Source organism: Tiliqua scincoides, chromosome 4 (assembly GCF_035046505.1).
Source record: "Tiliqua scincoides isolate rTilSci1 chromosome 4, rTilSci1.hap2, whole genome shotgun sequence".
NCBI classification, from domain to species: domain Eukaryota; kingdom Metazoa; phylum Chordata; class Lepidosauria; order Squamata; family Scincidae; genus Tiliqua; species Tiliqua scincoides.
Window position 1 is genome coordinate 81,319,433 of NC_089824.1, and position 12,524 is coordinate 81,331,956.

The 12,524-nt window shown below is 45.4% G+C and overlaps 1 protein-coding gene across 2 annotated transcripts in view; it reads right to left on the reverse strand.

Annotated features, from left to right (window-relative positions):
• Nucleotides 1-11,640, reverse strand: part of CDYL (chromodomain Y like) — a 125,685-nt gene extending 114,045 nt beyond the window's left edge. For both annotated transcript variants that reach the window (XM_066624141.1, XM_066624140.1), the window contains exon 1: nt 11,266-11,640. In XM_066624141.1, coding sequence (XP_066480238.1) covers nt 11,266-11,289 — 24 coding nt within the window. In that variant the 5' untranslated portion in view covers nt 11,290-11,640. The remainder of the gene's footprint in view (nt 1-11,265) is intronic.
• Between the last annotated feature and the right edge of the window lie 884 nt (nt 11,641-12,524).

Genomic DNA, 12,524 nt, shown 5'->3' on the forward strand with positions numbered 1-12,524 from the left:
TCCCTATTCAACTTCCTGATACACACAAACCCCTCTCCTGCCCCTCCCCCTGCATCCCGTCTGCCTCACCACTGCTCCCTATTCAACTTCCTGATACACACAAACCCCTCTCGTGCCCCTCCCCCCTGCATCCCGTATGATCTGCATTTTCTAGGTATGGATGTCTCAACAGGGAGCAGTGGTGAGACATCCATACCTAGAAAATGCAGATCTGGTAACAGTAATCTATGCTCTAGTTCAGCATTTCTCAACATTTGTTCCCTGCTGTACCACTTTGTGTGGTGTACCTATTGGAAGTACCATCAGAATTAACTGGCGATTATGTCATCACCAGTTACTTCCAGGTTGGGAGGGCAGATGCAATGTAACAAACACCAGTAAGAGGTTCAGGCCATACAGAAGAACATTTTCAAGCATGCAAAAAGTGCAAGCTGGAGCTCTGCCCATCAAGCCCCCTACTGCTGCTTATTGTGTTGCATTGCTGGTCTTGCAGCCAGGTAGTGGGAGTCTGGGGGTCCCATAAATACCACAGCACAGCATCCCAAGTATCACCAATGGTACAAATACCACTGGTTGAGAAATAGTGCTCTAGTTATATCACATCTGGTTCACTGTAATGCCTTTCTTTGAAAAAAAAGGTCCAGAAACTTCAGTCAATTCAGAACACTATGATAAACTGCTGACTGGAGCCAGTTATTGGGAGTACCCGACCCCCTTAATAAAACAACTTCACTGCTTTCTGGTCCGATTTCCAGGACCAATTCAAAGTGCTTATCAAGTCCTAATCAGTTTGGGACTGAATTATCTAAGGATCATCTTCTCCCATTGGGCCGATCTATCTACTAAGATCTTCTAATGCAGGGGTCTCCAAATGTTTTGGCCAGAGGAACGCATCAAATATCTGGCACGGTGCTGGGGGCCGGAAAAAAATTTAAATATAAAATTTATATAAATAGAGATGGAACTTGGATGAGTGAATAAATGAATGAATGGGCTCATTCCTTCAAACTCTGTGAACCTTAGAATACCCTCCAGGCGCAACCAGAGCACAATTCCAGTCATGTTTGGCCAAGTGGGCCAGAGGCTTTCAGGGGACACGAGGCTGGCCACGGGCCAAATAGAGGCTTACCGCGGGCCGCATCTAGCCCCCGGATCAGGGTTTGGAGACCCCTGTTCTAATCTATTGAGACTCTCCTTTACATCCCACCAACAGAATTGTATTTGAGACATGAGAGAGGATCTTCTCTATAGCTATGTCCAGATTTTTACCTTCCCAGGTAAAAATTATTTATTACCCTGTGGTTTCATTACCTTCCCAGGGAGGTCCATCATGCTCCCTATTTGGATGCTTTCCACACTGGGAAGGAAATATCTTTCTGTGAACAAGTATTTAAGGTCTGGTATTTATTAATTTTTATCTTTGACATGCAACTTCTATTAATTTTAACTGCCATCTCTGCTGTCTTTTAATGATGTATTTTACTGCAAGCCACCTTTAGTGTTTAATGGAAAGCCAGAGTAAATATGTATATTAAGTATCACACAAGCAATTCTATTTAAATACAGTCTGATTTCAGAAAAGAACTTAGGAGCAACCCAGTAACTCACTAAAGGAAATTTAAAAGGAAATACTGTGCGATTTCACTGAAACTTTAAAGAACGTTGTATGAAATTCAGGCATTGCTTTAAAGCAAGGTTTTTTATGTTCGGTACAAGAGTACATCCTTTTTACAACATTATCTTTCTGAATATTGTCATCTCACAGAATTTCTACAAAAATCAGAAAAACTAGTAGAAATTAAACCCTTCAACGCATGATTACATTTCATGTTGTCATTACCCCGAAAGATGAATCATTCTTCCTTAGATCTGCCACCAAAAGCTCTCTGCTGACCACTAACCTTACACTACACAAAATACATCATATTGGGAGATAATACGTCAGCAATTTTTCCAAAACAAGCCTCACCCCTTGACTTATACTCACACAACATTATTGTGGCACCTGGAGTCTCTTTTATAATTGCATATTTCTCTCTCATTGTTATATATGCCTATTATCTACCTAACCATATAGCCAAGTTACATAAGACTTATCTCCTACCCAGGTATTACTTGCCATGCAGGAAAACTCATGTTCATTTTGTCAAATGTACTCTGGCAGAAGCCAGAGTTCTCACAGCATGCACACATCGTGAAACATTCACTGTGGCCTGCAATCAAATCCGGACAAGAGGTGCTGCTCGTTAAGAGATCTGTGACCCATGAATGATTGGAGTTGCACTCCTCATGAAGGATCTGGTTCACAGTTCAGGGGTGCTCTTGGATCCGAATTTGTATCAGGGTAATCAGGGTGATAGCTGTAGCCTGGAATGCTTTTAGCCAGTTTAGGTTTGTATTCCAGTCAAGTTCTCTCTTAGATCAATCAGACCTGCCTATGGTTCTCCATGCACTGGTGTCATTGAGGTTGCACTGTTGTAACTATGTGAGGCTGCCTTTGAGGACAGTTTAATGATGTTTCTGAGCACAATTCCAAGCACGAGTGAAAGTGTGAGTGAGAGCTATAAAGTCCTTCACAGATTGAGATCACAATACCTATCTATCTTCAAATGAATCATAAGAACAGCCCTGCTGGATCAGATTAAAGGCCCATCTAGTCCAGCTTCCTGTATCTCACAGCAGCCCACCAAATGCCCCAGGGAGCACAGAAGACAACAAGAGACCTGCATCCTGGTGCCCTCCCTTGCATCTGGCATTCTGACATAGCCCATTTCTAAAATCAGGAGGTTGCACATACACATCGTGGCTTGTAATCTGTAATGGATTTTTCCTCCAGAAATTTGTCCAATCCCCTTTTAAAGGCATCTAGGACAGATGCCATCACCACATCCTGTGGTAAGGAGTTCCACAGACCAACCACACATTGATTGTCCTCACTCTCCCAACACTCAATTTTAGTGGATGTCCCCTGGTTCTGGAGTTATGCGAGAGCGTAAAGAGCATCTCTCTATCCACTCTATTCTTCCCATGCATAATTTTGTATGTCTCAATCATATCCCCCCTCAGGCGCCTCTTTTCTAGCCTGAAGAGGTCTGTTTTCTAGGCTGAATCTTCCTGTTTCATGAGGTCATAGAGGAAGGTTCTGTTGAGGGTGCCATCACCTTTGGAAATATAACTGATAGAACTCACTTAATGGAAGCTAAAGGTGCTATTCCAAAGAGGTGACCAAGATTTTTGTATTCTATCAGGCCTTTGAACAATGTTTGCTGGCAGGTTTCTGTTGGCTTAAATTGTTTCTACTGTGCAGTTCTCCGTTTTGTTTTGTTTTTTTCTAGTTTGCTTTTTATATGACTGTTTTGATGATGGTGATGATGATGATCTGCTATTTTAATACCATAAGCAACCTTCAGATTTCCCATTGGGTTAGGAAATGATATAAATGTTTTTAAATAAAATAAACCAAAACATATATGTTGGGTATCTTTGGGTTCTTTCATCAATAAAATATCCATCTAAGAAATGCATCTTACATGAAGGATCAACTAGTCTTTCCTTCTAAACAAACAGGGTCAGTTACAATCAAACATAATTATCTAATGGAGTTCACTACCATACTCTGACTTTTTATAACTTTAAGAAAAATGATTTTATAAATACATAGAAAACAATTCTATCAACATGTACAACTCATGATAGCTAAATGGCACCATCGTATTCAAACAAATTACGTTTCCAATTAGCAGATGGTGAGATCAAACAGAGAATGGCCGTCATCCTCATAGTCTCAGAAGCATCTGAATGGCCACTTTGGTCAACAGAAAATTGATCAAACAAGACATGTTTATATTCTATTCCTGTCAGTTATCTCACAAGACATCTACCTCAATCTGACTATAATTCAGGGCCAGCACAAACATGTAAAAGCAGAAGAAAGTCAGAGAAGGGCTGCACAGCTCCAGGAATGTAGTAGAAATGTGCTGGAGAACTGTGATCAATTCAGGATTCCTATTCCTACCACTACACATTCCGAAACATGGAAATTTAGTATGTAGATAGCAAACATTATTTCCATATAAATATGAATTGACTATTATTTATTTATTTATTTATTTACAGATTTCAACCCAGCCTTCTCTCCGTGCTGGGCATTCAAAGATGTTTTCTCTCTTCACCTTTAAAGCCATTTTCATAATCTAGCTCAATGTTTCTCAACCAGTGGTACTCATACCACCAGTGGTACCTCAGCTTCCATCCAGCGGTACACAAAGCTGATCCTCCTCACAAAGCTCTGTCTTCACTGTCTGAACTGATTGTGGCTTGATGATCAGCTTCTCTCTCTGGCAGGCTCCCACTCACCAGCCAATTGTCAGCAGCTGACTACCAACAATCAGCTGATAAGCTGCTAGTAAGAGCATGAATGTTTCCCACCTTTCTCCTCTCCCAGGAGTTTCCATGTGGCTGGACCAGAAAGGGACAGGGACACATGTTGGCATGATAAGTGATATGTTTGGGACAAAGGCTGAGAAACACTGACCTAGCTCAATATCCTTATTATGTCTCTCTGACTTCAGAACCTGAGGAATCTTTAGCAGGTACAGACCTCTGCTTATGTACTGATAAATCAAGTTGTGCTTCCCCCCCCCCCTTGTCTCTTCATCCTATTAGATAACAAGATTTTTAAAAAGAGGCATTTTCCTTCTCCAATCATTCTGAACTCTTGGGAACAGGAGGGCTAAAAATTTTAATTCAATTACATGGTTAAATTGTGTTTCGTGCACTGATAAAAACAGTAGCAACTGCTTCCCACAGACAATATAACCATATTGCAATCCATTAATAGTAGTACAATTCTCAGACCAATAAATCCATAGTATGTGACAACTGACTGAGCTCTATGTACTAGAGACCCAACCTTCTGTCATGCTTCACCATAATCAATTACTTTATTACAGGTGTATGTCACTTAATGACGGGACACATTCTCCAATCCCTGTTGTTATGAGAATAGGTTGTTAAGTGATTAGGCTGTTAAGCCAACCTTCAGCCCCATCTAGTGCCTCTGTTGTATACACTCCCTGCCAGACACTTAACTGCTGCGCAGGCTGCTAAAAGCCAATTGTCTCTTCTTTGCATTAAGAGCCTCTTAAGTAGAAGGTCATTAAGTGATGCAAGCCTGTATCTTGATTATTCCATCCATGTACCAAGTCTAAACAGCAAGGGTGCATAGTGGAACATTGTGTCAATAGTTGCCAGACAGTCTGGTTCTCATGTTCCCTAGAGAATAACCAAACCAGATCAAGTGCTAAATCTTTTTAGTCTCCAAATGATGGCTCAAGTGAAAGGAGTGGATGGAAGATTTTAGCACATTTTGTTTTTACCCCACATTTCAAACTTACAAGACTATTCCTAAAGCAGCTTCTACATGAGAACAGAAAGAACAATTTATCATAAAAATGAATGAAAATTACCAGATATAAGACAGACTATAAAAGCACAAAAGTGGTCTAAAACAGAGCTGTAAAAACAAAGCCACAGAGCAGTACAATTCCATTAAAGGTGCAACAGCAACTAAGTTTCTTAAAGGCACGAGTAAAGTGAACGATTTTCATAACTCATCTAAAATTTAAGACACTAGGCAAGTATCTATGGGGAGGGAGATGTCAGAGACAGGATAACAAGACCCCACGCCTAGATTCTGCCTATCTTACCTATCAAGGCAAAACGTACTCAAAAAAGAACCTCGGAAGAGGAACTTAATGACCAGGCCAGTTCACATTATTATTAAGAAATATACTGCTTTTCAACAATAGCAATTCACAAAGTGGTTTACATAGTAAAAAAAAGGTTTATTAGAATTACATGGTACTATTATTCTTTCTTCTCCCCATTTTCACCACCACCACTCTCCAATAAGCAGAATGCAGTTTCCTCATAAGCACAGTGAACACACTTCAAAGCCAAAACATTATAAAAAAAACCCTGACACTAGCACAATGCAAACTACATTACAAATTTTACATCCCAAATCTTGTTCAAATTATAACAAGCCATTATTTATTTATTTTCACTTATAGCATGCCTTTCCCCCTTGTAGGAAGTCATGGCAGTTTACATAACAGAATAAAATCATGCAATAAAACAATCCAAAGTAATAAAAAGCAGCCTGTAAAACAACCACCATAACTAGTTGAAAGCAAAACAAAGTCTTTAAGTATTTTGGCTATTTGAAACCATACCCAGAAGCATCACACTGGAGCCGTACAGTTATTCCAAACATACATTTTCACTAAAAACTATTCAGTGATCCCAAAACACAAATTATAACTTTGCAACTCACCATCTAGATAATCTCATTAAACTATTGCTTCCAAAATCCCAATAAGCAAGATCATAATCAAAAGTAGTACCTGTACTGCCCAGCTCATTGGCTGGATCATCCAGTAAAGAAAGTAATTTGTCAATGTCTTTCTCATACTTGAAGGGTGGGTGAAAGTTATTTAATTCCAAGTCAAACTAACCAGAGTCTTGAGGGGGAAAAAAGTTATGCAGTATTTCCAAATATGAAGAAGTCTTGGTACCATTAATAAACAGCTGAACAGATATCCATGTGAACAGATTTAGAAGAAAAGGAAATTGTGTTCACAAGGTTCATCCACCTTTTCAAAATGAATGCTTGTTGTAAAACATCAGGAATGCTTTTGAGTGCAACAAGTCCACTGACATAAATCCACCAACATAATTTGTTTCACTTTCATTTTAAGAAACTTGCACAGGTATTTTATTGTTGCCATTTGATTTCTGTATCTTCATTTGTTGAATTAAATGACCCCAAGAGAAATATATCCAGTTTGGAGTGACAGCCTTTGATCCACTGCTTCTCCAAAGAAGTCGTTTTCCCATAAGAAAGCAAGTTTTGATTGGCCAAGGTGCTTTTGTTTGAGCTGCAGAACCCTCCAAAGTTAAGATCTTCAGCACTAAGTTATTCCTAACAAAAATCAATGTTTCAACCTAAGGAGTAAACTTCCCTCTTAAAGAAAAGTTTTTTTCCAGAATGTCCATGCTTTTTATTCCCCAACAAAAAGAGAAGTCAATGATTCCTAAGTTCATTCAGCTGCCATCATTTATATTCCTTCTTGATATTTTTCTTGCATTTCCAGAAAATTGTGTAAATGAGAACCATAAATCATTATATTGGACCTAATCAAATTCAACCTGCTATTATTTTGAACTGATCTAATATTACGACATCCCAGCTCTCAAATGAGTCATTTCACACTGTATGTTAGTAAATTCCAACTAATAATTGCACCGTTCAACAAAGAATCAACAGAGAATCAGACTGGATCACAGCAGTGTCACATTTATCTTATTTTAACAAGACATTTATCTTAGCTAAAGATTTCTGTTCGCTTCCTTACAGGACAGAACTGTGATCATTTCTCTTCCGCCTGAAACTTGACAATAAGGACAATATTTCCACATGGAAAAATGAAATGATCAAGCAACGCCAGCATCTCGGTGTCTTGTAGAGTACATGAGTGACTGACTATAAGTGCATAAAATACTAGTGTCTGACAGTTCTTTAAAAAAAAACAACTATGTACAGAAACTTTTTATATCGCCAAGATACAGTACAATTTGTGAGTTCAGACAACATTTCACTTAGTGAAGCATTTTGAGCGTAGGCTAGGTCCAAAGCAGTACAATTACATTAAGTACTTCGCAAAAAATTTCATAATATGTGCTTATGCCTTTCAGTTAAAAGTTTGTCCCAAGCACTATTCCAGCACATTAGCTGGTGTAGCTAGCTGGTGTAGCTAACAGTTTATATGGACCAATTAATGTGACTGACAGCGCAATCCTAAGTGCTGACTGGGAGCCCAATCCTGAGCTCCCAGGGCGTGCAGCTTCCATGGCACCACAAACAGCTGCCGCTTTATCCGACACACCCACGGCAACTGCAGGCAGCACCACAGTGACATTTCATTCCCTTCCCCCGGGTAAGGGAAGTAGTCCTGCAATGGGGTTACTTGATTCACCACCGAACAAAAGGTTGACGGTGAGGTAAAAGCCGTGTCGGGCGGGCGAGCCCCACACGAACGCTCAGGATCCGGTGAAGCTGAGCTCCACCAATCCCACCTCCCTCCCTCCCCACTCCCTCCCCCCCGACACGCCTCCCCCCGCCCTCTCCCTGCCTCCCTGGTATGCCTCCTCCCTGCCCTCTCCCCACCCTCCACCCGCCTCCCCAGAACGCTCCTCCCCGTCTCTGCTTACCTTGCCATGGCTTGGCGGTCTGTGAGACAGCCAAGTGGCGGAGCTTGGGCACCCGCCCAGCACTAGGCCAGCACCAGGAGCCAGGAGGCACTGGGCTACCACTGGTGCTCACCCGGCCGTAAGCCTCGCAAACATGCCTTATGGCACATTTGTGACAGTGCGCACCAGCAGTGAGCCAGCGCGCCAAGCCCAGGATTGGGCTCCCAGTTAGCACAAGGTCTAGGCCACTGCATTGGCCTAGAGCAGGGGTGTCAAACATAAGGTCCGGGGGTCGGAATTGGCCCGCGGAAGCTTTTTATCTGGCCGTCAGGCTCTCAGCTGCTGAACAGTGCTGAGAGTTACTGCTGAAAGAGCAGCCCACTTGAAAATTGGGCTCTCCAATACCTTGAAATATGATCAAGATTTGCATGTTTTCTCTTCTGTCATTTGCAGCTAATGAGTTCCTAAGTGAGAAAAAGTGCTTATTTTTGGCTATGACCTGTTTAATGACATCACTTCCTGCCTAATGACATCACTTCCAGCCCTCAGCAGGCATCATGAATGCTCTTCGGCCCTCAGTATGAAATGCATTTCACACCCCAGGCCTAGAGTGTTGCAAATGTGCCATAAAGCACACTTACAACTCCTTGAGACCAAGCAGCGCTGGTGGAAAGGCTTGCGCCAACCTGAACCCAAGCCTCTGGCTGCTGGTGGAGGTGAATAAAGTGCCAAGCAGCGCAGGGGTTAAGACTGCATTGTGGGAGGACATTTTGGATTGGAGGAGGTGTTTCTGGATGGAGGAGGGCAGAAGGAGGTGGGACAGGCCTGAGAGGGGGTGACATCAGAAGAGTTTCTGCTGTATCCTAACCCCCTTTCCAGGACTGCTGGCATTACGTGAAGCTTCCAGCTATTTAGCTGGCACAGATCCGAGAAGCCCCATTGGGCAGGCTGGGGTTTTACTAGTATAAGGGGAAAAATATACCCTTGCCCTGAGTAGACCTCCAGCCTCCTCCAAACCTGTGCTGGATACAGTGCAGGCCACGCAGCCCAATTGAACCAGTGCAGGGTAGGATCAGGCCAACAGAGTCATGACATGGACAATGATTTTTTCCCTTCATTCAAACAGAGTCCACATTAAAAGTGGAGTAGAGTGGAGGTTTGCAAGACCAAGAACACAGTTTTGACCATTCTATCCATTGGGTAACCTAAAACCATTTCAAAAGTGGCATCTAGGTGGCAGACTCACATTCAACAGCAAAAGCACAATATACTTATGGTCCAATAGCCATTCCAACAAGAAAATGCCAATATTTTCTAAAGTACTAAGATCTGAATAAGACTACTTTCAAGAACCTGATCACAGAACTATTTTTGTACTCTCAGGTTCTCCCCAGGATTAAATTAGCTTTAGACTCAAAAGATGGGGAAAATCTTCAACAGAATGGATGACATCTGATTGTAGGTTTACCAGCTCAAAAACTCCAATTCAATTCAATATTGAAGATATTAAATATTCAATAAAGCTACTCAATGCACATGTATGAAGTCTATTTTCCATTGGCTGACAGGGATCCATTCTCCTATTATAGAAAGTTTCACCTGGTGTACTGGCAAAACTGCCCAACGTTTCATGCTTTGTCCATTATATCTCAATGGACCCAGCAACTCCAGGCTTAGACGAAGTACTAGTAATTTTAAAATACCACATACTGTTAGCACAACAGGAGCAGTGGTGCAGCTATGGGGGTGTTGGTAGTGGTGAGGCAAGTACTACAGGCGCTGCAATGCACCATGTAAGTGGCCCCTCCCACATGCCACCAGAGCCATTCCAGGTGGCAATGGCAATGCCAGGCACTCACTGAACCAAACGGCACCTCCTGTGCATTGCAGTTGCTGTCCAGAATGGTTTCGATGATGAGTGTGAGGGGCCGCGCAGTGCCTGCAGTACTTACCACAATGGGCCCCTGTAGCTTAACCACTGGACAGGAGAACTACTGACTCTTCAGTGTATGTGATGCATCTTTACCAAAAGGACACAAATGGGTCCCAAATAATGGTTTGCAATCCTAGTTTCCGCTTTGTTGACATCATATAAACCAGGAAGTCATATCCAACTGAAATCTCAACGTAGTGTTCACGAACATTAAGAGTGGGATGCTGACGGCAGAAGACCGGAAATTCAAAGTTAAGTGGTCACCTCTTTCCCAAGCAACACTAAGGACTCTCAATATACGCCACAGGGGTCACTCTGCCACCCGTCACGCAGAGCAGCAAGGATGGTTTCAGAGCACCGGCTGCGAATCCACCCTACCCTCCTTGCCGTTTCTGCTAAAGAATGTAGACACATATTAGTTTAAATTCTGCATCGAGGCAGCTGGCTTGCTGCATGAGGCTGAGGTGCCCACATACCTAGGGGGGAAAAAGGGCAGCCCCCTCCCAAACAGAGATCCTTTCTGCTTGCCCTCCCCACAGGGTGCACACCAAAGCATGGGGCTTTTTGCACACTACCAAAGCTGGCACACTTTTGTCTCCAAGAGAGTCTGAACAAGTCCGCGGGCTGTCAGCAAGGCTGCCCACCGTCCACCAACAGCAAGCAGCAGCCACCCCCCCTTGCCTTCCTCGTGGAGTGCAAGTGCTGTGTGTGCTGGTGAGACTGGGGGGGGGCAAAGGGTGGCAAATTAGAGAGAGAGAGAGAGAGAGAGAGAGAGAGAGAGAGAGTGCAAGCCAATGGTAACACTTTACCGTCTCCTCTCCTTTCAGTCATATTTCCTTCTTCCTCCTCCTCCTCAGAAACTGGGGGAGGGCACTGGTGGGGGGGAGGACACTGGTGTGGGGGGAAGGGAAGAGAGGCAGGCTTGCAATGTGGAAACACACACACACACACAGAGGGCCCCACTGAGGAAAGGAAGAAGAAATTGGGGGGATCCGCTTCCAATGGGAGCGCCCCCAGAAGCCAGCAGGCAGGAGGGGGGCGCCAGGAAGGCGGGGAGGGGGAGGGGAGGGGGACGTTACCTCGTAGAGTTCCTCGGAAGCCATGCTGGGGCGCCCGCCTCCCAAGGTGGAGTTGGGTGCTGGTTTGGAGAGACTTTTGTCTCAGTTGGTGCCCGCGGGGGCCTGGCGCCTGCCCGCCTCTCCCCTGCTGCTGCCGCTGCTGCCGCCGCCGGGCTGCGTGTGCGCGTGGCCCCGCGGCTCCTCTCCAGCGCCGTGTGGTGCTGCTGCTGCTGCCCGCGCGGCGCCTCTGCCGCCTCCTCCTCGGCTGTGGCTGGCACTTGTGCGCAGAGCAAGCTGCGCAACGGGACTCGCACTCGCACACTTTCCTCGCGAGGCGCGGGAAGGAGGGGGCCGGGCCGGGCCGGGCAGGGGCTGGGGGCGGCGGCGCTGACTGCCCGCGCCCGCCCGCCGCCACCACCACCACTCCGAGTCTCCCCGTCCCTCGCTGCGCTGCGCGGCCCGCCTCCCAGGCTGGCTCAGTCCCTCCCCAGGCTCGCTAGCCGAGCGCAGAGAGCCTCGCCTAGCGCCATCCTCTTCCTCCTCCCCCTCCCCGTCTTTGATCGCCCATTGTCTCCTCAGCTGAGCGGCGGCGCGAGGGGCGGAGGGGACCGGGCCAATGGCCGCCGGGAGGAAGGGGGAGGAGCGACGGGGAGGGGGAGGGGTGGGGAGGAGCAGCAGCAGCACAACCGGGCGGCCGGGCGGGGAAGGCTGAGGGTGCGCACTGGGGGGCTCTGCCTGCCATGTGGGTCGCTACAGGAAGTGCTGGGTGGCAGCTGGGGAGGAAGGGCTGGCACCAGCTTGGAGGTGCTCCAGGCTCCTGGGGGGCAGCAGAGTCTCCCCTTAGTGCCCCCAGCATGAAATAGGCAGGCCCACTGCTCCCCCCCCCCGGAGGACCCTCCACTCCTGGACACTCACACCCACAAGCATCCCAATGGAACCCATCCATTTCCCCAGGTTCCTGCATCCCTCTCGGCACCAAGCTGCACTCTGGTCCAGTCAGGTGTCTACTTCCCTCTCCACCCACTCCAGGTCATCCTAGTCTCTCCACTCCTCTCTTCATTCAACCTCTGCATCCATCTCATCACCAAGCTACACTCTCTTTCAGTCATGTATCAACTTTCCCCATCCATCCATCCGTCCCATCCACCACCCCCCACTCCAGGTTATCCTAGCCTTCACCTCTCTCCAACCCTGCTACATCCAGTGCTCCATCTCTTCATTCAACCTCTGCATCCATCTCATCACCAAGATACACTCTCTTTCAATCATGTTTCCCTCTC